The sequence below is a fragment of the Ovis canadensis genome, chromosome 22 (genome assembly GCF_042477335.2).
Source record: "Ovis canadensis isolate MfBH-ARS-UI-01 breed Bighorn chromosome 22, ARS-UI_OviCan_v2, whole genome shotgun sequence".
Lineage (NCBI taxonomy): Eukaryota > Metazoa > Chordata > Mammalia > Artiodactyla > Bovidae > Ovis > Ovis canadensis.
The window spans coordinates 62,479,333-62,507,179 of record NC_091266.1 but is presented as its reverse complement, the minus strand read 5'-3'; the positions used below and the strand labels follow the sequence as shown (position 1 = coordinate 62,507,179).

The 27,847-nt window shown below is 48.5% G+C and overlaps 1 protein-coding gene across 1 annotated transcript; it reads left to right on the top strand.

Annotated features, from left to right (window-relative positions):
• Positions 1–1,287: 1,287 nt before the first annotated feature.
• On the top strand, positions 1,288–18,033 carry CLRN3 (clarin 3). The gene is made up of 3 exons (XM_069566873.1): positions 1,288–1,716; positions 10,558–10,737; positions 17,435–18,033. Exons 1-3 carry the CDS (start codon positions 1,488–1,490, stop codon positions 17,713–17,715), a joined length of 690 nt encoding a protein of 229 aa, XP_069422974.1. The 5' UTR covers positions 1,288–1,487; the 3' UTR covers positions 17,716–18,033.
• The last annotated feature ends 9,814 nt before the right edge of the window (positions 18,034–27,847 follow it).

The window sequence follows — 27,847 nt, the reverse complement described above, 5'->3', positions numbered from 1 at the left end:
AATTCTAGAAAAGGCAAAACTGTAGGGACAGAAAATCATAGAATTCCAACAGAATGCAATAGTCCCTATAAAAATCGCCACAATTTACGCAATTAATAGCCAGCATTTTCTAGCCCTGTAGGAAAGAGCACTCTCTTCCATTGCTGGCGGGCTTATCAGTGAGAGGCCAATTTGGCTTTGGTATTGAAATGTCTGTTTGAACCAACAATTCTTAACCTGTTCTCAAGCAAGTTTATATGAACAAAAAAACTAAGAATACACAAAATAGCCACAAGAGAACATTGTTAAATGAGTGGTGGCCTGGTTATTCTAGGGGGAAAAACGGAGAGTATCAACTCATTCCACAAACAAGTTAGGTGCTATCCAAGAAAAGCACAGGATGAAAATGTACATGTACAATATGACTAACTTTAGAGCCAGAGAAAGTGGTAGTCACTCAGTTGTGGCTGACTCCTTGTGACCTCGTGCACTGCAGCCCGCCAGGCTCTTCTGTCCCTGGGGACTCTCCAGGTAAGAATACTGGAGTGGATTGCCATTCCCTTCTCCAGGGGATCGTCCGACCCAGGGATTGAACCTGGGTCTCCTGCACTGCAGACAGATTCTTTAGTCCCTGAGCCACCAGGGAAGTCCAATATAGAGTATAATAAAAAGCAGTATATCTAATATGCTGCGAACATCTATTTATTAACTCAAGAAATGATCTTCTTGACAAATGGAGGACTTCCTCTAAGAGCCAGAAATGATCGTTTACCAACTATTCATCACCCAACAGAGAGAACAGAGTTGCAAAGACAAAGCAGGATTGTTCAGAATCAGTTCCATCAGAGAACTAACTAGAGAGATGAAACCTCTCAAGTTACAATTTAAATAACAGATGAGTGTGATCCAGTTTGAAAGAGGAAATTTGAAAGGGGCACTTCTTTATCAAAGTCTGAAAATAAGGTGTCGGCTTTCCTCTTTCCAGTCCCTAGGACTTGTAGCAAGAGCTTCATCTCTTTAGGATTTCCTTTGGAACCTTTGTCAGGGTCACATCGTTAACCCTTGGCTGGTGGGACTCTGTGTTGTTGGCTGCTAGAATCAGTAACATTTGAGGGGTACAGGGCATATTATTTAGGAATTCTAGTTCTGTCCTGATGTGGTAGGCTGATTTTGTTTTCAAGGCACTTAAAAAAAAAAAGAGTTATAAGTTAGTTGTGTGATTGGCGATGTCTCAGGAAGACCGTGTTTACCCCTTGTTCCTCCCGGTTGGCTATAACCATAGCAACCTGTCACTCCAGACCAAAGTTCAGCTACCATAAATCTTTATGACCCTAGTCACAGTCCAATGTTCATCAGTGTAACCCTTCCTCTTGAAGAATGAGGTTTTATATTTCACAAGACAGTGTGAGACTTCATTTCTAAACACTGGACTCCAAAAGAGAAGGCCCAAAAATAGCATAAAAAGATCTCTGTTTTTTTTACCCAAGGACCCTTATCGTCCTGAGAAAATGCCCACGGCAAAGAAAACACTGACGTTCTTACTCAGCTTCGTCACCAGCCTGGGGGCTTTCGTTGTCATTTGCGTTGTTCTGGCGACCCAACAATGGATCCGCAGTACGATTGCCATCAGTGACTCTTCTTCGAATGGTAGTGTGATCATCACCTATGGACTCCTTCGTGGGAAGAGTATTCAAGAATTGAATCATGGACTTGCAGAATCAGACAAAAATTTTGAAGGTAATTATAGCTCATTTGAACGTACACAATGAGGCTGAATTAACTGGGTAAAATTGATGTCATCCTGTATTCTGGTCAAATACCCTTCAGAAATAATTTCCTGGTAAATTTTAATTGGGCTGTAGATACGATCTCATATATTTAATCTTGAAAATTCACCAAACTTTTTCAGCTTCCTCAGGTCTGGTTGGGTCTATTAGCAAAACAGTTGAAATCCTTCTGGTGGAGTTGCGTTTAAACAGTGTGTGTGTGTGTGTGTGTGTGTGTGTGTTAGTCGCTTAGTCATCTCCGACTCTTTGTGACCCCATGGATCTTAGCCCAGCAGGCTCCTCTGTCTTTGGGATTTCCCAGACAAAAATACTGGAGTGGGTTGCTGTTCCCTTCTCCAGGAGGATCTTCCGGACCCAAGGATTGAACCTGAGTCTCCTGCATTGCAGGCAGATTGTTTACCATCTGAGCCACTAAGGAAGCCTTAAACAGCACCAGAGTTTATTGACAAGAAAAAATGAAGTGGAAAATATGGGCAATTTATTACCCCTGTATCTCAGGCTCATTACTTTCACTGATTTGAATTTGCATTCTTACTTCCAAACAATCTCATTGCTGTTGGAATTGATATTAAATTTCCATCACTTATATTAACTGAATATTTTACAGAAATTCCTATTTTTTTCTGATTTCGTACACAATACTGCTCTACTCTCAATGCGCAGAAAACAAAAATTCATTGAGAATAAGCACAATTTAGCTACTTACTTGGCATTCAAAGTTTAAATACATACCACTGCTTTATAAATTTAGAAACATAATTTATAAACTATTTAGCACCTTAAATAGATTTGTTCTGAATGGTGTTTCATGCAGCTTACTATACAGGCTTTATCAGGTATTATGCAGTCATCACCTTTTTCTTTGTAAACATATGTCATTTTTTTTTTAAACTAGTGTTTCCTGAGGCCATAAGATGGTAGGATTATAACACAGAAAAAGCTCTCAGCTATCTTACCGAAGTCTAATTCTGTTCAAGTGCTGACTTGCCTTTTTTTCGTGTTTATTTTTATTCCTTTGTTTATTTTCAGCACCAGATCTTAGCTGTGGGACTAAAGTTGTGGGACTCCCACTTGGTTGTGAGACCTTTTATTTACAGCATGCGGCTCTTTAGTTGCTGCATGTGGGATCCAGTTTCCTGACCAGGGACGGAACTTGGGCCCCCTGCATTGGGAGCTTGGAGTCTTAGCCCCTAGACCACCAGGGAAGCCCTGAACTTACACCATTTTCTATCTTACACAAATGCAATATTTAGTCCTCATACCATGCATCATGCTGGGAGTTGGAGCCTTTGACCGTAACTCCAAGTTCTAGCTCTAATTTGTGACTTTATTAATGAAATGACTTCCTGAATTCCAGAGCAGCATAATTATATTTCCAAATTATGAATCTGCCTTTTAGACCTTAGCAAAAGCAAAGTCTCTGCCAGTATTTTAGCAGCACTGCGCATCTTCTCTTGTACCGACCTCAGCTCCTCGGGAAAAGGAGGAGAATTCACTCCGTGGGAACAAGAGACGAAGGCTTTCAGAGATTCAGTCCCACTTGCAGTTCTGTGAATACAATTTGAGAGACCAAAACTCCCTCCGGCTCCTGAATTTCCAGATACATGTTCAATTTTTAAAATACGAGTTAACAGTCTGGGAATTTTTACATTTTCATACAGTGTCTCTTTACAATCAATTGGTTCCCACTTGAGGTAAAGGGCTTCAGTGAGCTCCCTGACTCCCTGCCTCCTGGGGAGCTCAGGAGAGATCTGGGTGGGCCAGCCTGTCCCTAGAGCCCTGAGGGGGTGATGTGAGCATGGTGACTGTTGGAGGGTGGGGACAGCCGTCGGCAAGGATAACCCTGAAGGCGGCGGGGCCCAGTGGACACTGCAGGGCAGTGTGTGCCCACAAAGGAGGCAGAGTATTTGCATTTGCTTTGCGTGGCTCTCTTTTTTTATTCTTGTTCCCCAGAGACCCACATTCCAGCTTCAGGTCCCTGCCTGCAGCCACACAGGTGTTTAGATGGCACTCTACTTCCCAGACACTGAGGTGCTGCTCAGTTTCAGGGGCTAACAATCTGCTAGGGACCGCTCAGAACCCAGGGGGCCTTCAGCGCTGGCATCTTTAGCAGTCGTTGATGTGGGAACACTTGCCAACTGCCTTGCACAGAGGGGAAAAGCCATGTAGCCACAAGGTAGATGGTGCCTTGGCAGGTGTAGGTATGTGGACACGGTCCCCAGGGAGCAGGATTACAATCTTGCAGCGAGATGGTTTCCTCAGGACCACACAGCCTCATTTCCAATCAGAAACTGGCCATTGGCAGCCCAGTAAAATCATCGATATGAATGCCACTTTTCTGCCCTGCAGTGACGGATTGCCTTTTCAAATAAGAAATTAAGCAGGTCAGTTTCTTAGCCAGGAAGAGGTCTGACTGAAACCTCCAAAGCGTGATAAATATTGCTAAAACCCTGTTCTGTTCTAGCCTAGGATTTATCACATGGTGCCAATCTGGGGCTGTCGATTTCTGAAATGAAAGAGCAGCGTGAAGCAACGGTGGCTGAGCTCAATGTGAAAAAATAATTCAGCCAACAGTGTGTCACCCGGGGGAAATAATCAGTCCAACCTGGGGAGGAACCTCTCCATGGCATAACTAGACTGTTCTGGGCAGCTCAGGTTCACCGGGAGCTCCACCAGCCTCGTCCCGAGGATCCCAGCTTGTCCAGCATCCAGATGAAAAGGGCCATGTGTCCACGAGTGAGCACGTTGCCCGGCTACTCCAAAAGTTCTAGTTATTTAATTTCAGTTTAAAAAAATCCTCCCTGAGTAGCTGTTACATAAGTGAGGGGCTTGGATCCTGAGTGGAACTGCACAGAGCCCCTGCCTGGGAGGATTCACCGCTCAGTCTTTCTAGAGAAAGACACCCTTATCGGTTAAATCCAGGAGCCTGCCCTACTTGTAGGTTAAAGGTGTGTGCAGGTCACTATGAGAACACAGGGGTGTTTCACCCCAAATGTGCCTCTCCTCCTCCAAGTCTCTTTCCCATCCCTTTCTGTTCTCAGGGAAGTTAGAGCTGAACTATTTGCTCACATTTAAAATGATGGAGGAAGTGAATCTGGTGCAAAAAAATCAAGTAACTGCAAGAACAAAGAAAGGAGGTTTATATCTCCAGAATGTACAGAAAGCCCCTTCTTACCATTCCTACCCGCCCAGTCCTACCCCACATACATCCCACACTTTCCCTCGGGTAGGAGTGACTTCTTATTTGCCACTAGAGACGTGGCCCCGCAGGGAGGTGGAGCATAAAGGGGCAGAAGAGGCTTTCCCCTACTCTTCTCACAGAGATGTGTGTGCATGCCTGCTCCGTCGCTCAGTTCTGTGTGACTCTTTGTGACCCCATGGACTGTAGCCCACCAGGCTCCTCTGTCCATGGACTTTCCCAGGCAAGATAACTCCACTTCAGCCCACTGGACTGGGTTGCCATTTCCTCCTCCAAGGGATCTTCCCGACCCAGGGATCGAACCTTCGTCTCTTGCCTTGGCAGGCGGATTCTAAACTACTGTGTCAAGCCACCTTGGAAGCCACCTGCCGCCTCTCCCCCGACTGAGTTAACCCTGGTCAGTTTCCCAGGCCAGCAGTTGGGACGTGCCGGGAGAGCTCCCAGGCCACACTCCGGTGTGTGTGGAGTCCTTCCAGGGGTACACTGGGGCCCAGAGATTCAGGAGTTCCCTTGGGTCAGGCCCCCTGGTGTCCAGATGGTTGAGTGGGGCATGGAGGCTGCTTCTCCCCACATAAAAGCCAGCGGCTCTGCCTCAATTTCCTGGGACTTCCTGAAAAGCAGACTAGAAGGGCCAGGTGGCCAGTGAGGCTTGAACATAAATCTTCAGCCCCAGGAAGCCCGGATGTTCCGATGACCCCTCATTTCCGCACTGCCCACCTCCCAGTGCATTCGGGCCTCTTTGCCGGAGCTGCCAGAATTGACAATTGGTTCCAACTGTGGGATGGCTTTCTCAATTCTGACGCTCAGGCCCCTCAAAACAAGAGAAAAAGAACTGAATGTATTTGCTAATTTTGTAGGCAGAGAGCAGCTGTCAGATGCTGTGGAGGTTGATTGTGATTTCATTCTTGCTCAACTTTCACTGAATTTCTAGCTTTCACTGTCTGAGTTCTAAGTGGGGTTGGGAGGAAGGTTGGGTGGCTGGAAGGTACAGGAGATACAGCTGTCAAACCTGTGGGGCAACTCAGAGGCTGAAATACAATTTTGAAATGTGGCAGTTAAACTTAACCTAAATTGTCACATGAATTCATAGAAAAGCATGAGTCAAATTGACTCCGCTTTGAGAACTGATGTCTGGGTGTCTGCTCAGTCGCTCGGTCATGTCTGACTCCTTGTGGCCCCATGGACTGTAGCTCACCAGGCTTCTCTGTCCGTGGGATTCTCCAGGCAAGAATAGTGGAGTGGGATCCCTACTCCAGGGGATCCTCCCAACCCAGGGATCGAACCCAGGACTCCTGCGTCTCCTGCATCGGCAAGTGGATTCTTTACCACTGAGCTTCACCAGGTTGCTCCTTTTTAATTTACTCTAAAATGTGGAATATTAACCATTCGCAAATGACCCTCCATTTAAGATTTAATAAGGTTTCCCTAGGGGACTTCAGGCACTTGGACACGTGATATTTGACCCATGCTGAAATTTTTATTTTCTAGTGTGCTAGGTTGCTCAGTGGTATCCGACTCATTGCAACCCCTTGGACTGTTGCCCGCCAGGTGGCTCTGTCCATGGAATCTTCCAGGCAAGGATCCTGGAGTGGGTTGCCAGTTCCTCCTCCAGGGGACCTAGGGATTGGATCTGCGTCTTTTGTGTCTCCTGTGTTGACAGACGGGTTCTTTACCACCAGTGCCATCTGGGGAGCCCTATTTTCTCGTTAAGCATCCAAATTAGGTCTCATTGGCTAAGGACAGAGTTCCCTTAGTCCCCAGGAAACTTCTGATCCGCTGCTGGAGCTTCCTCCTTGGTGCTCAGGCAGAGCCAGGGGGTCGTGGAACGTAGGAGAAGCGGTTCTTCCCAGGGGTGACTAAGTTTGGAAGGATCCACAGCATTTGACCTTGTGCCTTGAAACAGGTGTGTCCTGCTTCTTGTTTTTCACTCTGACGTCATCTTCCACAAGTCACTAAATAGTAGCGTGCTGCCTCACAGCCTGGCAAAGCTCCTCACTCGTCTCCGGGGTGAGAGAGACCAAGAAGCCAGAGCCTCGGGTTAAGGGTCAGACCTTGGAACAGCCTCAGTGCAGATGGTCCCTCCCCCGAGGAGGGCAGGGCTCCTCACCTGGGCAACAGCAGGTGACGGAGAGGACCCTGTCCTCAGCTAAGCCAAGGCCTGTCTGACTTCTCACCAAGTGCATCACCAAGAGGACATATCCAGAGTGCGTAAACCAGCTAGCTGTGCAGAGCACCTAGCCCCTCCCATGGGTCACCAACAGAAATGGTGACAGGGCCAGACAGTACCAGGGAGGAGCGGACCGGCTGTGTGTGCACTGGACTCTGCCCCTGGGGCCCGGCTCCCTGGGCAGTGAGCTCATGGCCTACGTGTTGCTGAGCTGGTATTTCCCTCTCCTGTCCTCCCTGGTCCCCTGTGGGGTTGGCAGGGCTGTGGCTGCTCACCGGAGACCACACCTGGATCTCCCTTCTGGCTGTTTCCTCTCCTGCCTCTGTCCTCTTCTGCAGGCTTTGATTGCCACGCTTGCCTGCCTTCTGCTCAGCCCTGCACGCCTGGCATTGCGTCCCCGCTCCGTCCAGCCGGGGATGGTTCCAGCCCAGGCTGGGCCACGTGACCTGGCCTTCAGGATGAACTCTCTCATGCACAAGGGTCTTTACGACCGTATCCCCACTGCCGGGATGTCTGAAGGCTGACTTGGTGGCTCAAATCTCTCATATCTACCCTCTGTCCGTTGATGACAAATTTAGCTCCTTCACAGAATACTGCTGGTTTAAAATAAAAATGTCTGAGCGACTAACACGTAGGTGTTAGAGATAGACAGAGATGGCACAGGGAGTGCCGCATCTTAACAGGAGTGCTGAGCCCATCTGGCCACCACGAATGGGGAGGACGGTCAGACTAGAGTGTGTGTGCAGTCAGGACCAGGATGCCAGGAGCTGTGGAATCATGTCTTACGAATAACTCACTGGGTTTACATCCTCTTTTCAAATGTTGGGAGAAGCTCCAGGCAGGAGAGGATGGAGTGGATTCTGCATAGGTCCCAAAGGAGCATTAGGACCCAGGGTTAATATAGAAATGCAGGATGAAGAACCTTTGAATGGCTAAGGTACCATAGGGATGGAAAGGGCGAACTTGAAGACGGAGGGCTCCTTGTTCCCAGGACACGGTCTGGCATGACACTCAGCAGCTCCCGCCTGCACGACATCCGGGGTCCCCTGTGGCTTCCAGGGCCCTGTTCCTTAAAACTCACCACCCACAGCAGAACAAGAAAGCTTCTGTGGCTATTTAGGTTTCTGTTCTTTTAAGCTGCTCTGGGTGAAGATGTGAGAAACTCCGGCTGTCTCCTAGGGGCCCTGAGAAACAGGAATGAAAAGAAGGAAGCTCTGACTCTTTCTCTCCCGCCCCCACCCTGGTTCCTCAGTTCAGTTCAGTTATCTCAATTGTGTCTGACTCTTTGGGACCCCGTGGGCTGCAGGCCTCCCTGTCCATCACCAACTCCCAGAGTTTGCTCAAACTCATGTCCGTTGAGTCGGTGATGCCATCCAACCATCTCATCCTCTGTCGTCCCCTTTTCCTCCCGCCTTCAATCTTTCCCAGCATCAGGGTCTTTTCCAATGAGTCAGTCCTTCACATCAGGTGGCCAAAGTATTGGAGTTTCAGCTTCAGCATCAGTCCTTCCAATGAATATTCAAGGTTGATCTCCTTTAGGATGGACTGATTGGATTTCCTTGCGGTCCAAGGGACTCTCAAGAGTCTTCTCCAACACCACAGTTCAAAAGCATCAATTCTTCAGCTCTCAGCTTTCTTTATAGTTCAAGTCTCACATCCATACATGACCACTGGAAAAACCATAGCTTTGACTAGACAGATCTTTGTTGACAAAGTAATGTCTCTGCTTTTTAATATGCTGTCTAAGTTGTCATAGCTTTTCTTCCAAGGAGCAAGCGTCTTTTAATTTCATGGCTGCAGTCACCATCTGCAGTGATTTTGGAGCCCCAGAAAATAAAGTCTCTCACTGTTTCCATTGTTCCCCTATTTGTCATGAAGTGATGGGACCGGATGCCATGATCTTAGTTTTTTGAACATTGAGTTTTAAGCCAGCTTTTTCACTGTCCTCTTTCACTTTCATCAAGAGGCTCTTTAGTTCCTCTTCACTTTCTGCCATAAGGATGGTGTCATCTGCATATCTGAGGTTATTGATACTTCTTCTGGAAACCCTGACTCCAGCTTATGCTTCATCTTGCTTGACATTTCTCATGATATACTCAGCATGTAAGTTAAATAAGCAGGGTGACAGTATACAGCCTTGACGTACTCCTTTCCCAATTTGGAACCAGTCTGTTGTTCCATGTCTGGTTCTAACTGTTGTTTCTTACCTGCATTCAGATTTCTCAGGAGACAGGTCAGGTGATCTGGTATTCCCTTTTCTTTCAGAATTTTCCATAGTTTGTTGTGATCCACACTGCTAAAGGCTTTAGCATAGTCAATGATGCAGAAGTAGATGTTTGTCTGGAACTCTCTTGTTTTTTTGATGATCCAACGGATGTTGGCAATTGATTTCCACTTCCTGTGCCTTTTCTAAATCCAGCATGAACATCTGGAAGTTCTCGGTTCACTTACTATTGAAGGGTTCTGAGCATTACTCTGCTGGCCTGTGAGATGACGATAGTTCTTCTGTATTCTTGCCACCTCTTCTTAATATCTTCTGCTTCTGTTAGGTCCCTACCATTTCTGTCCTTTATTGAGCCCATCTTTGCAAGAAATGTTCCCTTGGTATCTCTAATTTTCTTGAAGAGATCTCTATTCTTTCCCATTCTAGTGTTTTCCTCTATTTCTTTGCATTGATCTCTGAGGAAGGCTTTCCATCTGAACTCTGCATTCAGATGGATATATCTTTCCTTTTCTCCTTTGCCTTTTGCTTCTCTTTTTTTCTCAGCTATTTGTAAGGCCTCACAGACAACCGTTTTGCCTTTTCCATTTCTTTTTCTTGGGGCTGGTTGATCACTGAGGAAGGCTTTCTTGTCTCTCCTACCACGGTTCCCACACCTTGCCATTCCAGTGATGTTGTTAGTGTATTCCTGAGGGCTCTGAAATCTTACTCCCAGGTTAGTTTTGCCTTCTTTCACTGCACGTCCTGGTAAACACTTTACTGAATGTAGCGGCAGTCTCCTAAGGGGCTCAATGCACAGACAGCTCTTGGAGATGTTCTATAAACACGTGGCTGGGCTCCCAGATGAGTGGGGGCCAATGCGCCTCTGGTGTCTGACCATCTTGTATTGTAAACAGCGGAGGGAGCGGGGAAAGCAGACGCCAGGGGAGGCTGGCTGGCGGTCAGAGAGAGGAGGGTGACAAAAGCAGGAACTGATGGCAGAGGGCGCAGGGCGTCCATGTTTCATTTCACACGTGTGGAGATCCATGTCTGGCGCTCCCCTGCACTCCAGAAATATGGAACTGTTATGGAAAGGCTGAGGGTGTCTAGCCCCAGTGCCTAAGCCGGTGGAATGGGAAGGGGACCCAGGAGGGTGGACCAGCCCTTGGGCCCAAAGCTGGTCTTTGCTTTGGGGGCACCACGTACTTACCAGACCTTGTTTCAGTTTTAGGGACATTGACCAATTCTTCCCCGAAGACTCTGCACTCGGTGGTCATCGTGTTCCTGGCCCTTGGTTTGTTCAGTTCGCTGCTGAGCGCCGGGTTCACCTTCTACAACAGCGTCAGCAACCCCTACCAGACATTTCTGGGGCCGACAGGCGTGTACACCTGGAGCGGGCTCAGCGGTCAGTATCGGCCAGCCCCGGCCTCTGTCCCCCTGGTTCCCTCTCACACGAGGACGCACACGCTCACTGAAAGACCCTGGGCGTTCAGAATGTGCTGAGTCGAGTGTGGGGGGCTGAGGCTTATTTTCGCAAGCCTTCAGCTTTTATTCAGCATCTTCAGATGTGCTTCAGGTGCCCTGGGGAGGGGCGGATTGTGGGTAAGGAGGGCATGTTAGGTGTTAAAAATGTATGATATACCCAGTCTTTGCCTTCGAGTATCCAGGGTAAGGCGTTAAACAGGGACGCGCACGTCAGTAAAGCATTCCCTGGGCTCCTGCTGCGTGCTTGACTGCAAAGTAGGCTCCATGTGAGGTGGAGAGGCACACACGTGCACACACACGTGCACACACACACGTGCACATTTACTTAGTCCCCTTCTTGCCCCCATAGAACAGCAGTCGACTTGGCCTAACATCTAAACACGAAGGTGGCACAGAGCCACCGAGAACGCCCTTGTGGAGCATCTGGGCCGACGCCCTCCTTGTGGGTGACCTGTGAATCCTGGGTGTCAGCTGGGTGGTGCTGCGAGGTTGTGTTGTCTGTGTGGGGGAAAAGCTGTTGGGGTGGGGAATGGGAAGTGGGTTTCAGTTGGGGTCACAGTGTTTTGAACTCTCTGAGGGTCCCACGGGTTCTGGGGCCACTGTGTTTGCCCAGGGGCTTGGTCCAGTGGGAGCCTTGTTGCCCCTGCCCAACAGTGGGGTTTCTCCTGCTCTGTCCCTCTCTCCACCACAAGAACCTGACCTTGAGAGTGGATCAAAAATGGCCCATCCTACTAATGGGATGCCAGCCTGGATGAGACACAAGCTGAAATCAAGATTGCCAAGAAAAATATCAATAACCTCAGATATGCAGATGACACCACCCTTATGGCAGAAAGCGAAGAGGAACTAAAGAGCCTCTTGATGAAAGTGAAAGAGGAGAGTGAAAAAGTTGGCTTAAAGCTCAACATTCAGAAAACTAAGATCATGGCATACAGTCCCATCACTTCATGGCAAATAGATGGGGAAACAGTGGAAACAGTGTCAGACTTTATTTTCTGGGGCTCCAAAATCACTGCAGATGGTGACTGCAGCCATGAAATTAAAAGACGCTTGTTCTTTGGAAGAAAAGTTACGTCCAACCTAGAGAGCATATTAAAAAGCAGAGACGTTACTTTGCCAACAAAGGTCTGTCTAGTCAAAGCTATGGTTTTTCCAGTAGTCATGTATGGATGTGAGATTTGGACCATAAAGAAAGCTGAGTGCCGAAGAATTGATGCTTTTAAATTGTGGTGCTGGAGAAGACTCTTGAGAGTCCCTTGGACTGCAAGGAGATCCAACCAGTCCATCCTAAAGGAAATCAGTCCTGAATATTCATTGGAAGGACTGATGCTAAAGCTGAAACTCCAATACTTTGGCCACCTGATGTGAAGGACTGACTCATTGGAAAAGACCCTGATGCTGGGAAAGATTGAAGGCAGGAAGAGAAGGGGATGACAGAGGATGAGATGGTTGCATGGCATCACTGACTCAATGGACATGAGTTTGATTAAGCTCCAGGAGTTGGTGATGGACAGGGAGGCCTGGCATGCAGCAGTCCATGGGGTTGCAAAGAGTTGGACATGCCTGAGTGACTGAACTGAACTGAACTAATGGGCTGGCCCTGGCAGTGGTCATGTGTGTGTTGCATGTGGTATATTTAAACACAGACCAGGAACTCTCAGGGAGAAGATAGGAGCTCTGGATCTAGGGGCATCAAGAAGTCTCGGATGGCGGGCTCTGGGCAGCTTCCTGTCCATCTGTGAGGCCGTCGTCACACTGGCCAGTATACGTGGCTGGAGGCGCAGCTGTGCTGTGGATCCCAGCAGGGCTGTGCTGAGACCACGGACACCTGGCTTTCTGGGGAGGGAAGCCCTGAGCACAGCCCTGTGTGGTTTGAGCGCACACACGCTCCCACTGTGGCCTCTTTCAAGCTCATATTTAAGAAGCCAGCCCCATTCTGGCATGGATACAAGGGAGAGCCTCTCAACACTCTGACCACACAAGCTGGGATTCCTAAACATCATGCAGGACAACAGGTGGAAATCCGGTCTGCCCCGGGCAAGCCTGCACACCCACCTCTCAGCTCTGAGCACCTGGGATCAGGCTGGTGTAGCCACATCTGCACATGACCAGCCCTTTCCTTTCTTTCTGTGCATTTGTGATCAAAACAAGCAGATGCCCAAACTTAAAGGGCATCAGCTGCCGGCCAGGAATGAGCGTTTGGGCTTCCCATCTCACGGTGGATCTGGAGGGGTTGGTTCAAAACTCAGACACCTCATCCAGACACCAGGGTTCTGTGCCCCAAGCTGCTTCTATGACTGTAGTTCATGTCTGTCAACCAAACCAAAGGCAACACTCATTGGCACTCATTGCCAGGGTGAAAAAAATAGATTCTTTTAATTTTTGCTCATGCGATGAAGAAGCTAAGGGAAGCAGTGGCTTCAGGTACAGCTGGATCCAGGATCTCAGCCTGAGCCTTCAGACCTCTCCTCCCTCCTGCGTTCCCTCAGTCAGTAAGTAGCTAGGCTGGTCCTCCTAAAGGCAAGACATCTGCCAGTTCTTTCTGGCCCATCACAGATGCAGCAACCGCAGGAGAAAAGATGATTTTTTTTTTCCCCCAAAACCTGACTCTTGCCAGAGTTGGCCTCCTCCATTTCTGGAGCCGTCTCCATAGCTGGCACGGTTGAATTCACTGACTGACCCACTTTGGCTGAGGACACTGACCACCTGGAGCTGGGGCTGAGGGGGAGGGATCCGAGAACAATGTCGATCACTAGGACCAGAGGGATGGGCTGGGTGGGGCCAGCCGGACAAAATCCACCCTCATTGCTCTGTCTACACCCGCAGGGTCCAGAACCTATCCCCTCGTCTCTGCAGGAGGAAGCCCCTGGCTTCAGTGTCTTCCTCCACTGTTGAGTATGAGCTGGCTTTGCTCAGGGCAGAGGCCTGATGCATGTTTGTGGAGGAAGACATGGGAAGCAAGGCCAGCAGCCTCCCCACCCCCAGTCCACACCTGGTTCTAACAACAAAGAATTGTTTGATGGGCAGCAAGCTCCCGCCACATTCCTCCCCAGGCTCAGGGCAAGTTCTGACACACAGAGCGGCTGTGAGGTGGGCAGAAGCACAATCGGAGACTTTGATGTGTGAGGCGGAGGTGAGCAGCCTCCAACTCTCAAAGGGCAGACTTGGGCCCCGTTTGGTTGAAGAATTGCTGAAAACTCGGGGCCCCCCGAGGCTCAGCCTGCAGCGGGCTTTGTGCACAAATACACCATCTCCGGGTCCCTGCCTTGGGTCACTCTGGCACCAGGGGCGGGGTAGGGCTGCCCTGAGGTGCCCTGTGGCCAAGGGAAGGGCCGCACATGCCTCTCCAGGCTGGGCTTGGACACAGGCTCCTTGGCTACAGGAAGAAGGGGAGCAGTTTGCTGGCTTGTCTCTGAAGCAACAGGAGGAGATGCTGCTTTGAGGACAAAAGCATGACTTGCAGCCTCCCTCCCGGGCCCCTGTGCCCTCTGAGCCCAGCCTGGCATGGTGACCCTGGCCACAGGGGACAGAACTGTCGTCTGAGAGGAGCTGGAGATGACAGCGGAGCCAGGGAGAGCACTGCAGATGGTCTGCCCCGACACACTCGGTCCTCAGCCCGGGAACCGAGAGCAGGGAGGAATTTGCATGCCAAACTGTTTCCTCTGCTTCTTCCTCACACCTTCATCTCATGTCTGTCGGCTGCTCTGCAGGCTGGAGCCCTTGGTCTGGAGGAAGTTCGTAGCAGTACTGTTGAACTTTATGCAAAACTTTGTTTAGGTCCTTGTTCAGTTGTTCAAGCTCTAAAACAAATCGTTGCATATCTCCGTTGAAATTCAATGCCGATGGGCATGGAATATGATTTCACTTGAATGAGGAACTCTATTGGAAAACCACCTAACGTTTCAGTGTCAGAGCCAGGAATTTTAAGGGCTTCCCTGGTGGCTCAGATGGTACGTCTGCCTGCAACGCGGGAGACCTGTGTTCGATTCCTGGGTTGGGAAGATCCCCTGGAGAAGGAATTGGCAACCCACTCCAGTACTCTTGCCTGGAAAATTCCATGGGCAGAGGAGCCTGGTAGGCTACAGTCCATGAGGTTGCAAAGAGTCGGACACGACTGAGCGACTTCACTTTCACTTTCAAGGTGACTGCCCTTAATAAGGGATCATTATCTGTAATCGGCAGGTCCCACGCCCACGGGGACAGGCCAGGGGGGTGGAAGGCCAGCGCCCTGAGCCCTTGAGGGCTCCTCCGTCTGCCACGGGGCTCCCTCCAGGCCCCGTAAACCTTCTGTCCCAGGAACCACAGAAGCAGGCAGTGAGCGGTGTCCCCTTCCGCCGGGGGCTCAGCTCAGCATCCATGTCCATTGGCGGGTGCCCTCATGGTTTAAGTCAAAGTCGTGAGCATCCACTTCAGAGAACAGCATGTAGCCCATTTCTGGGTTTTGCTCCTTTCTGACTAAAGCTTTTAGAAGAAACTTCCCAAGAGCAGAATGAGGGATAATTACGGGGTGTGAGACACACGGTGCAGAGGGGAGGGGCTTCGTGCACCCCCACTCCTGTTATTATTAAGAAATGAATGCATTAGGTTGAAGATGAAAGACTGTCCTCAAGGGGAATGAAAACGCCTCACCCAGAAGCCCTCTAATTAGGGCCTCTGGAGGGCTGGTCCTGGGTGTGGGTTATGGGCAGGGCACGTTGGGTGCCGAATGTCCTCCTAGTTTTGGGTGAACGTCAGCAGAGGAAGAGTCAGACAGTGTGTGTCGGTCTGGACCTCCGTCCTGGGGACTCCTGGATGGCCGCCCAGCACGGTCAGCCTGACTCCACTGGACGGCTCATCACGAATCCAGCACAGCTGCCTTCTGACCCTCCTTCCTCTGCCTGTTTGAACAATCTATTGAGATGTGACTCCCATACCGTACAGTTACCCATTTAAGGGTACCATTCAGTGATTTCCAGTGTATTCGCAGAATACACGGTTGATTTTAGGATATTCTCCTGACCGCGAAAGGAAACTCCTCCCCCGGCACCCCCCATAGCCCCACGCAGCCTCGAAGCTCCTCAGGGTTTGTAGCTCCCCACCTTTGGAAGATGAAGATCGAGGTTCAGAGCAGCTGAGCGCATCTCCCAAGACCTGCGGCTGGAGGCCTTGACCCTGCTCTTTCTGACTCCAGAACCACGGTTGAAGCCAAGGGGGCTTTCCAAAGCCAAGACTGAGGAAGGTTCTCTAGTGCAGGACATTGTGAATAATAAAGGATGAGTTTACTAAAGAGGGATTCCCTCATAGCTCAGTTGGTAAAGAATCCGCCTGCAGTATGGGAGACCCCTGTTCGATTCCTGGGTTGGGAAGATCTGCTGGAGAAGGGATAGGCTACCCACTCCAGTATTCTTGGACTTCCCTTGTGGCCCGGCTGGTAAAGAATCCACCTGCAATGTGGGAGACCTGGGTTCGATCCCTGGGTTGGGAAGATCCACTGGAAAAGGGAAAGGCTGCCCACTCCAGGATTCTGGCCTGGAGAATTCCACGGACTGCATAGTCCACGGGGTCGTAAAGAGTCGGACACAACTGAATGACTTTCACTCATTTACTAAAGAAAGCCTTCCTGGTTAAACGCTGCCCCCTGTTATGGGTTGAATGAGACCCCAGTGGCCAGGCTGGTGGGTCCCCAGAGCTTCCCAGGTGGGCTCAGCCTCTGTATCTTGTGCTCAGGACCCTCCAGACCCCTCCCCATCAGCTGGACTTGTGTCTCCCAGACCAGGATGCTCACCGTGCATCACGTGCAGACCAGGAGGTCACCGTGCATCACGATGGATAGATGTTTGGGTTGGCTGTTTTTCTCGTCTTGCCTCGGCCTCCCCACCACACTGGTCCTCTCTAGACAGTTGTCCTGTCGACCCCCATGATCGATCACTTGTCCCGTTGCTCACGCAGCGTGCAGGCTCAGTTCATCCCTCTGGGAAGCGGGCAGGGTTCAACTCGTTCTGAAAGGGCTTGAGCTGAATGTGTGCTCCTGGTCACATCTGCCCTGTGTTATTGTTAGCTTTTGGGGTCTAGAGTCTAGCGTGCGTCTCTTGTTTCTTTTACCTTCTCCCTAATGCGGAGAAGAGAGTAAATCCCAGTGTAGATGTTCAGTGAAAGCCCACAGTGCACATGTTTGATAAAGGGAAAAACAGTGACCTTAAAAGTGTACATTAATGCCTATATGTGGAATCCAGGAAAACAGATGAAAGTAGTTCCAAGGCAGAAATAGAGATGCAGACGTAGGCAGCAGACTTGGGGACGCAGCGGGGGAAGGGAGGGTGGGAGGAATGGGGAGACTAGGACGGACACACACACACCACCGTGTGCAAAACAGACAGCTTGGGGGGAGCCTGCTCTATAGCACAGGAAGTCGGCTCAAGGCCCTGTGCTGACCTAGAGGGTGGAGTTGGGGTAGGGGGGCGGGAGGTCCAAGAGGGAGGGGACATATGTATGCGTGGGGCCGACTCACTTCATTGTACAGCAGAAACTAACGCAACATTGTAAAGCAACTACCCTCCAATAAAAAAAAAAATCTTAAAAATAAAAATATTCATTGAAATATACCACCATGTTATTTACAAACTCTTTCTTCCCTTCAGCATCCTTCACATTCATAACCATGGTGCTCTTTGTGGGGAACACGCAGTCCAATCGTCTCTCAGAAGAGCTGGCCCAGAGGCTGTACCCGCTCTATCCAGCTGCCACTCAACAAGGGACGTCCCACACTTACGGATACTCGTTCTGGCTCACCCTGCTGGTCATCCTCCTAAATGTGGTCACTGCAGTCATCATCATCTTCTACCAGAAGGCCAGATACCAGCGGAAGCAGGAGCAGAGAAAGCCCATGGAGTCTGCGCCGAGGGATGGAATTCTATTCTGAAGTCTGTCCTCGTTTGGTGGCTAGGTCTCCTGTTGAACGCCTTCTCTCAGAGCAGTAACTGGCTGGCGTGGCTGAGTCGTCAGCAGGTAAAAGTGTGGCCCTGTCTGACCGTCACTCGCGACAGTTTTCACATCTCACGACACTATGTTCTTCATAAATGATGCACCCTTGACAAAGGACGCTTCCCGTGAGGGTGGGGAAGGTGAAGAAGAAAGCTCGGCGGTCTGCGTCGTGTTCAAAGCAGGGCCATGATTGTGAGCCTGTCGACCTTCTGACCTGGCCTCACTCTCTTAAGTAATAAAGGCTTGTGTTACACGCCTCGCCTTTGAGTTGCTCAAAGCACTTTGCTACCTGTGACCTCATTCCCCACAGGAGGGACCACGCATTCTGCTTCCATCCTGTGAATGGAGACTTGCAGACAGAGAGGGATCCAGAAATTGTTTTTCCTAGCCCTGGTGTTAGAAGGGAAAGGAGAGACTTAGGGGTGTGTGACCTGGACTTCTGGACCCTCCGCCTCTGATCTAACTTAAACCCAGTGCTGGGTAGAGAGGCTGACATTCAGTTTTGAGTTTCCAAGGTGGACTTTTGGCAGGGAAAAGACGAGGAAGGAAGAAGATCAAGGAAAGATGGAAATTATAGCTCCATAGCCTCATGCTAAGAAGGTTAAATATATTTTTGTTTAAAAGACTGTGGTTAGTTCAGTAAAAATAGGAATGTCATATTTTGGCGAGTTCTGAAACCCCCATCAGCCGACGCTCTGCTCGGCTGCTGCAGTGTCCCCGACACAGGTGAGGGAGCATCACCCATCGCAGACTCCTGGTGGCTGGAGGCTCAGTAAGCAGTGGGGTCTGGCTCTGTGACTTGCAGGTATGTCCTGAGCCAGGGCCAGAGCAGGGGCACAGTGCAGTGATGGATTGCCTTCCAAGCACAGGTGGGTGGAACTAGTTCATGGCTCACGAGAGGACAGTGGGTGACCTGGAATATTTTTTAAAAAACACCAGATGGATTTGGCCTGCTTTACCTGTAGGATATTGTCTCAGAAAATCACTTTGAGAATCTTTTAGGCTTGCATATCCTACACTTTAGCTGGGTCAATGATGTCAGGATTCTGAAATAATCACCTTTCACATTGTGATAGAACCAGAGCCTAAGGGAACAGAATTCCCGTAGTGTAATTTACAAAGCAGCAGTTCTCTGGACAGAAGGCAAATTCTTTAGGAAACTAGCAGAGATGAACAATCTGCCCTGGAAATAACATCGTTTTCCTTCGAGAAGCACTGCGTACCTGCAATGTGGTTAACACCTTGCTAAGCCAGGTACCCGCCCCCAGGGAGATCACTGTTGAACAGTCAAGACAGATATTCAAAAAGCAGTCAAAATTACCTGTGAAATGTGTACTTAGTCACAAAATTATGTTCACTCTTTGAAAAGTCAGTTCTCCATAACCTCCCACCCCCAAGTTCTACAAAGTCAAAATTATAATTCTAATAACTTATTCTAATAATTCTAATAAGTTAACCTATTGTGAAACTGAATGTATTAAAAATATTAACCTCAGTGAAAATGTTCTAAGTTCTTTGAAGCTAAAACATCTATGTTCTTTGGTGGCGTGAACTTTATATCAGATTTTAATAATGGGGACAAGTAACAAGGAAGCTAAGGGTAATAATTGCTTCTCATTTCATGTATAACATTCGTGCAAAGGACACAGCAAGAGGTGAAGCCTGCATTTACTCATCTCAGCGTTTGAACAGAGTTTGGTGTCTTTAGAGGACAAACTATCTCACTCCTTAGATCATACATGGATTTGCGGAAATAATTTAAGACATAGGAAAATCAGGTGAGTGGAACCACAGCTCACGGTTAGGGCAATGAAGAGACAGGCTCCCCTATCACCGCTGAAGGTAGAAGGTAAAGAAGCCGAGTGTGTATTCAGTGAAAACCTTGGGCTTGCCCTGTGGCTCAGCTGGTAAAGAATCCGCCTGCAATACAGGAGACCTGGGTTAGATCCCTGGGTTGGGAAGATCCCCTGGAGAAGGGAAAGGCTTCCCACTCCAGTATTCTGGAGGATTCCATGGACTATACAGTCCATGGGGTCACAGAGAGTCAAACACGACTGAGCGACTTTCACTTCACTCACTTCTTAAGGAACAACCAGGCCAACTGCCTCTTCACAGTCTCAGCCGCTCTTGTAAGGCCCAATCCTGGCCTCTTGCCCCGGCCTCCTGTCCATGGAGCAGTGAGGGGCTTTATTTTCAGGGAGAAGGTGCCACTGAGTAATGCTCTGCTGCTCTCCTGTTGATCAGTTGCTCACTCGCGCCTGACTCTTTTGCAACCCCGTGGACTGCACCCCGCCAGGCTTCTCTGCTCAGGGAACTCCTCGCTCCATAACGAGTGGGTTGCCTTTTCCTTCTCCCTCTTCCCGACCTGGGGATCACACCGTCTCCTGCACTGCAGGTGGATTCTTTACCCCTGAGCCACTTGGAAAGCCTTGCTGTTCTAAACCTGCTTAACAAACATGCATTCTCCTACTTTTGTGTTAACAGAACCAGCTGAAACATTATTCGGAAGGGGTCCAAACAGTCCTATGAAACTTGAATGTTTCAGGGATTGTCGTAGGACCTCCAATCAACACACGCGGTCCTGTTATGATGAGCTAGGTTACTATATAGAATACGGTGCTCTTCCATTTTATAAGAACATAGGGGCTATGATAACAATACTAGAGAAAGTTGCTAATGAAGGTCAAAGGGATGGGATTTCTCTAATGAGCTGATGCTTACAAAGCATGCTGGGAGAAGACCAGGTAATCCAGGTTAGCTTGACCATCAGCATTACAATTTCATTTGATCATCTCACCAAAGCCTGTGGATTGGAGTTGTCTCCTTGGATCTGACACTTCTCTGGGTCTAAATAACCATCGTGCAGCCAGCCCCAGGTGCTGTATTGGTCCCCTGTGTGTGGTTCGTAGCCACATGGGTAGACGTCGGCAGCCTCCTGCTTTCTGGTTGGCCTCTTGGAAGCCCTGGAAACTGGCTATTCTGCAAAGTGTAGGCAGACACCTACCAATTTCCAGAACAGGCTCTCCTTCCTGCCCTCATCCACCCTGAGACCATCTTCTTCGTCCCAGAAAGCAGCCACTGAGTGCGGATCTGAAGCCAGGTTCTTAGTGATCTAATCTGATGGCTTTCTACAGCCTGGACCAGCATGCAGGCCTGGCGTGCGTGGGAGAGGATGTGTGGGGGAGGATGTCTAGAGTCAGTTTGGAATCGGAAACTCTAGCTTGGAGAGGAGCCAGGCTCCTTGGTCCCTGAGCCCCTCCAGGCTCTCCCAACCACGGCATCCAGGTCCCCCACCCCAGAGGGCACAGTATGCATAGGTCCCCTGGCCAAGGGTGCCACCTGGAAAGCCTTGCTGTTCTACACCTGCTTAACAAATGTGCATTCTCTTACTTTCATGTTAACGGAACCAGCTGAAACATTATTTGGCAGGGGTCCAAACAGTTCTATGAAACTTGAATGTTTCAGGGATTGTCATAGTACCTCCAATCAACACACGTAGTCCTGTTATGATGAGCTAGGTTACCATATAGAATACTGTGCTCTTCCACTTTAAAAGAACATAGAGGCTATGATAACAATACTAGAGGAAGTTGCTAATGAATGTGCTGATGCCTCCCTAGCAGCTGGGGCTGCGGTCTGCGGTCTGGTCCTCAACCTCTGTCCTCACCCCAAACCCCTCCTCCCCCAGGACACGGGGACACAATTGGAGACTCCGTTTGTAGACTGCTCTGACATCTCATCTTTCCTCTTCTCCTTTGCCTTTTGCGTCTCCTCTTTTCACAGCAATTTGTAAGGCCTCCTCAGACAGCCATTTTGCCTTTCCGTGTTTCTTTTTCTTGGGGATGATCTTGATCCTGGCCTCTTGCACAGTGTCACGAACCTCCGTCTATAGTTCATCAGGCACTCTGTCTATCAGACCTAGTCCCTTAAACCTGTTTCTCACTTCCACTGTATAATCATAAGGGATTTGATTTAGGTCATGCCTGAATGTTCTAGTGGTTTTCCCTACTTTCTTCAGTTTAAGTCTGAATTTGGCAATAAGAAGTTCATGATCTGAGCCACAGCTCCCGGTCTTGTTTTTGCTGACTGTATAGAGCTTCTTCATCTTTGGCTGCAAAGAATATAATCAATCTGATTTTGGTATTGACCATCTTGTGATATCCATGTGTAGAATCTTCTCTTGTGTTGTTGGAAGAGGGTGTTTGCTATGACCAGTGCGTTCTCTTGGCAAAACTGTTAGACAGGACGGCCTTGTGTGCTGCAGTCCATGGGGTCACAAAGGGTTGAACACGACTGAACTGAACTGATATCTCATAGCTAGCCACGAGAAGCCAGCAAAGCCATCCACCTCTCTGAGCTTTTGTTTTCTCAGGATGAAAAAACAATAAGTAATTAATAATAGAAATGGCAACCAGTGTGGGATTGAGCAGAGGAAGTCTGCAGTCAGGATTCCTGGACTGGAGAAGTTAATCTCAGCAGGCCTCATTCTAATCATCTGTGAAATGGGATCACCGTAATAGCAGCTTTGCTCTCAGAGACGTGAGAATGAACTGCGATGAGGGATGTAAAGAGGTCTGATATCTGACAGCTAGGTCCCTCCCCCACGGAACCGGGAGCAGGCAGAGAGTGGTGGCGATTGCAAAAGCTAGAGCCTGTTCCCCTTTAGCAACCATGTTAATAATTCTTTCGTTCTGTCAACAAGCAACAAACAACTTAAACCCAGGGAGGTTAGTAAACTTGCCCAGGCATCCGAAGCTGGCAAGTGGCAAAGAGACAAGAAGCACAGGTCTCCAGGGCCTTGTTCTTTTTGTTTTTCTTAACCAGTATTTGATTCTGTTCCACAAACATGTGTGCGTCAGAGTGAGGGTAGAGGCTGAGGGTGGAGGCTGGGGGTGGAGTTCAGGGACTAAGGAAGGGGTCCCTGCCCCTGAGCCCTGCCCAGCAGGACACAGGGCCTTTGTGGCGTTGCCCATGGGGCTCAGCCCCTCATTTCCACAACTGTGTGCCTCACAGGGGACCCGGATCTGGTTCATTCAGAACAAAAAGGAGCGGCTTGCTCAGGTGAAAGAGATTCAACTTGCTTCAAGTACATCCTCTGCCTGACCGGAGAGGGTGGGGTCCCCCCAACATGACCCTCCCAAGCAGGCCCAGACCAAGTGGCAGCCAGTGACCTCAGGACTTTGTGCTTTCTTAAAATAGAAAGCAAGCCCCGGTTAGTCATGCTGACCTGGGTCACTGGATTATTAAAGCTGAACCCAAGGAGGAACCGAGACCGGGGAAGTCTGTGGAGCAGTCCATGCCATGAAGGCGACTTTGCACGGGAGGAATGTCAGCCCAGCCCAGGCTGCTCCCTGCCCGTCCTGCACTGCAGCCTCACGCCGCCCACGGACTGATCATCCTTAGAGCATCACTGAGAATTCCAGACCACGTCCTAGCTACCAAAAAGATAAATGAATTTTGTCCTTGTGACAGGCTTCAGAACATGGAAGTTTCATTTTCAAAGTGCTTAAATGTTTAGCAGAGACATTACTTTTTCAACAAAGATCTGTATAGTCAAAGCTATGGCTTTTCCAGTAGTCATGTACAGATGTGAGAGTTGGACCATAAAGAAGGCTAAGTAAGTGTCAGTCGCTCAGTCGTGTCCGACTCTCTGCGATCCTATGGACTGTAGCCCACCAGGCTCCTCTGTCCATGGGATTCTCCAGGCAAGAATACTGGAGTGGGTTGCCATTCCCTTCTCCAGGGAATCTTTCCACCCAAGGAATCGAACCCAGGTCTCCCACATTATGGGAAGATTCTTTACCATCTGAGCTACAGGGAGGAACCAGAAGGTTGAGCGCCAAAGAATCGATGCTTTCTTATTATGGTGCTGGAGAGGACTCTTGAGAATCCCTTGGACAGTAAGGAGAGCAAACCAGTCAACCCTAAAGGAAATCAACCCTGAATATTCATTGGAAGGACTGATGCTGAAGCTGAAGCTCCAATACTTAGGCCACCTGATGTGAAGAACTGACTTCATTAGAAAAGACCCTGATGCTGGGGAAGACTGAGGGCAGGAGGAAAGGGGGTGATAGAGGATGAGACGGTGGGATGGCATCACCGACTCAATGGGCGTGAGTCTGAGCAAGGATAATGAAGGACAGAGGAGCCTGGCGTGCTGCAGTCCCCGCGGTTGCAAAGAGTCAGACACGATCGAGCAGCTGAACAACAACCACACAAATAAAGATGCAGCAGAAATACGTTGTCTTTTCTGACTGCTCACTTAGAGGAACTACTTTAAAAACAGACATCTCTCGCGCCTCCACCTCCCACTGCTCACCACGAGGGGTAGACAGAATTTTTCACCTTGACTCTTTCCTCTGCCCCTCTGGCTGGCCTGAAGCAGGGCACTTCCCCTAAAGGTCAGCTCGGGCATCTCTCTTCTGGAAGGGAGGGTTCCGCCTTTCTAATTCAGCGCACCGATGGTGGGGCTTCCAGAAAAGTGTGGCCCCGCACACATCCCTGCCTGTCCGTGTCTACCTCCCCTAAACACCCTGCAGGAGAGAGTTCAGTGGATCCTGCTGAAACCAGATACCTCAGATTGGGACGCTAACCCACGTGGCTGGGACTCGAACCCAGCCAAAAGCCAGGGTCTTCCGAGATCACAGACCTGGTTTCAGGATCTAATGAAGCGCAGGTTCTTGATGTCTCAGTGCGAAAATGTGATAGGTAAGAAGTGGATTTATTCAGAGGGAAACACACTCCAGAGCAGAGTGTGGGCCATCGCAGAGGGCGAGTGAGGCCTCGAAATGTGGTGTGGCTAGCTTTTATGAGCTGGGTAACTTCATAGGCTAATGAGCAGGAGGATTATTCCAACTATTTTGAAGGGGTGGAGATTTCCAGGAATTGGGCCACAGCCCACTTTTTGGAAACCCAGCAAAATTGGGTACTGGTTTAGAATTAACCCATTTCACAGATGAGGACTGAGGCTTACCCTAGTGAAACGTTGTGTCCGCCATCCCAAAGCAAGGGAGAAACTGCTCAGAGATAGATTCCAGTGCAGACATGCAGCCTGGGGCTGATCACCTCCGGGTGGCCTCTTGTGTGTGTATCAAAGCGTTGCACAAAGTCCCAGGTGTGCATTCAAGCACTGGGCCCTGGCCACCATCAGGCGTCCTCCTGGTATGTGACCCTTAGGGTCAACTGAGTGGGCTGGATTCTTGACATGCTAAATCATCTTCCTGCGACTTAAAAAGCTGACTGTTTTCACCGGTGTTATCTTTATGATCTTTATCTTAACACAGACAAGCTTCCTGATGGCTCCATCACTGTGCTAAGCAGGGGTTACGTGTTCTGTTGATGGCAGGGGGTGAAGTGCAGAAAGCACATGCTTTTTGTGTTGAGACCTGGGTCTCAGTGAGGACTTGGTGAACAAACAGTTACCAAGCGCTTGGTCAATTTAGAGCTTCCCAGGTTGCGCAGTGGTAAAGAACCCACCTGCCAGTGCAGAAGACACAAGAGACACAGGTTCGATCCCCGGGTCAGGAAGACCCCTTGAAAAAGGAAATGGCAATCCACTCCAGTGTTCTTGCCAAGAAGGGTCCCACGGACAGAGAAGCCCAGTGAGCTGCAGTCCATAGGGTTGTAAAGAGTCGGACATGACTGAGCATGCACACACTTAGTCCATTTACGACCGGAGACAGGAGCTGGGAACCCAGCTGGATGGACATGGAGCCAGACCTGATGAGGCTTGCAAGCAGAAACTCTGGGAGCGTCTTGAAGGAGAACCTGAACTAATTGGGAATGTTCCCCTGAGAAAGACCTGGCCTTCACTCCACCCCGAATTCTGGACCTTAGAGAAGATCTGATCTAATCCGCTGGTCACATCATGGAAAGCCAGGGAAGCTCAGATCTAGGAACTTGAGAGATTCATGTCTCTGTTTCCTCATTTGAAAAGAAATAAAAGGGTAGAAGGAGATTTAAGATCCTTTAAGTTTTTTTCTTTTTTCTTAATTGCATTCAGCTCATGGTTTAAAGAAATATTTGCATAAGAAAATGTGAACAGGTCAAGGTTCCAAGTACAGGACGCATGGTAAGTGTTTCTGAGAGGACGTTTCTATCGGTATTTTTTGTGGATTCTGCTGCTGTTATATTCCATGAGGACATGATCAGCCTTTCATGCGGGGGTCTTACTTTGCTGTATGGAGGTGTTGAAACGTTCCCTTCAGCATTTGCCTAAGAAAAGTCAAATAATGCCATCTGCAGCAACATGGATGGACCCAGAGATTATCCTACTAAGTAAGGCAGGCGGAGACAGACAAATATCACATGACATCACTTATATGTGGAATCTAAAATATGACGCAAATTAACCTATCCACGAGACAGAAACAGACTCACAGACGTAGAGAACAGACTTGTGTTTGCCGAGGGGGAGGAGAGCGGGGGAGGGATGATGAGCGATTGAGATTAGTTGATGCAGATTAGCATAGACAGGATGGATACACTACAAGGTCCTACTGTAGGGCATAGGGAAATGTATTCAATATCCTGTGATAAACCCTAATGGAAAAGAACATGAAATATAATATAAATATATATAATATATAAATATATATAATATATATGAAATATATATTATATAAATATATAATATATAAATATATATATAGATATCTCTGAATCACTAGCAGCAAAAGTGATACACAGTGTACAGCAGAAATTAACACAGCATTGTAAATCAACTACACTTCAATAAAATACATTTAAAAAAGGAAAAGCATGCCCAAGAACCTCGAAAAAGGGACAATGAGTGAATGATGATGACAATCATGTATTAACAGAATATGAAAAAGTTATTCTTTTGAAAAAAATGAGGTTTGTTTGAAACAGATTCCTAATGTTCAGAGTCCTCCATTTTTTACTGACAAATAAGTGCCCTGGAGCTGGTGGTATACTGTTGAGGCAATTCCAAGGTCATGTGTCTGGGAGCTCTGGCTTTTTACTGAGAGTCCCAACCCATGTGTGTCTCAGGCCCTGCTGTGAATGCGATGCCTATGGAAGGTTTCTTTGGCTATAATAGGACCCAAGTCAGTTAACTGGTAAACTGCTACTCCCAACACGGCCCAATGAATGTAAACATCTAGCTTAATACCTTTAGGAAAATTTGGCCACCCTGAATGTCTTCAGTTAAATAAAATCTTGTAGAGAATTTTGATAACCAGAGAGATGATGCTTCCCTTTTTCAGAGGACAGTAGAGATCAGTGGCATTCAAGATGCTCATGGCTAAAGAGCAAACCGTCTGGGGTCAGGAGGGCCCCTTTGAAAGTGTCCACAGATTGCTTGAGAACCCTAGAGAGCTTTTCTTCATGTGGGCCAATGCTGTCGATAGCATATTAGAAATTAAAACTGCTAAGTGTTCGTCTTTTATTTACTGAAAAGTAAATCCATTACATGTTAATATAAACACGTTTTAAAGAAAAATAGCTATTTCTAAAAACAAAAAGTAATTTAGAGAGAAGAGTGGCGTTCTTTTGTATTTTTGTGGATTTCTACAACGTCTGACTTAACAGAAAACGGCTAGATCCTTCTGTCTGCTCTGTCTACCATCTGCCATCAGCTGTCATGGTTGAAGAAAATTTAGCCTCGCATGGAGATACGGACAGAGTGGGGTGTTTTATGGGCCTTTATGTGTCTTTGCTTTAAGGTCAGTTGCAATGTGGAATCTAAAACCATGGGAGTGAATTTTCCCTTCTCTGTTACGTTAACACGGTGTGTTCTTTGCACTGGTCTCTTGTCTAGTGTGCCTGGATCATTTAACCATGCATGCTTTTCTAACATCACATATTGATGACTTAAAAAATACTGGTTCACTGACTTACACAGATCTTCCAAATGTTAACACGTTCATTATAAATACTGAAAACTCACATTTGTTAATTTTACCATCTATCTCATCGGAAAGGTCTGTAAAGATTGGGAAGCTGGTAAGCTCAGGATGGCAGAAGTTTTCCAGGATTCGAATCTTTGTTGAAAGCTCAGATTGTATCATTGGCAACAAATACTGTCAGTTGTTTTCCCTAAAGTGACA

Coding starts and splice junctions, on each gene's coding strand:
- CLRN3 (XM_069566873.1), top strand. CDS start 1,488: ATGCCCACGGCAAAGAAAACACTGACGTTCTTACTCAGCTTCGTCACC. Junction 1,717..10,557: donor ATCAGACAAAAATTTTGAAG/GTAATTATAGCT, acceptor ACCTTGTTTCAG/TTTTAGGGACATTGACCAAT. Junction 10,738..17,434: donor CACCTGGAGCGGGCTCAGCG/GTCAGTATCGGC, acceptor TCTTCCCTTCAG/CATCCTTCACATTCATAACC.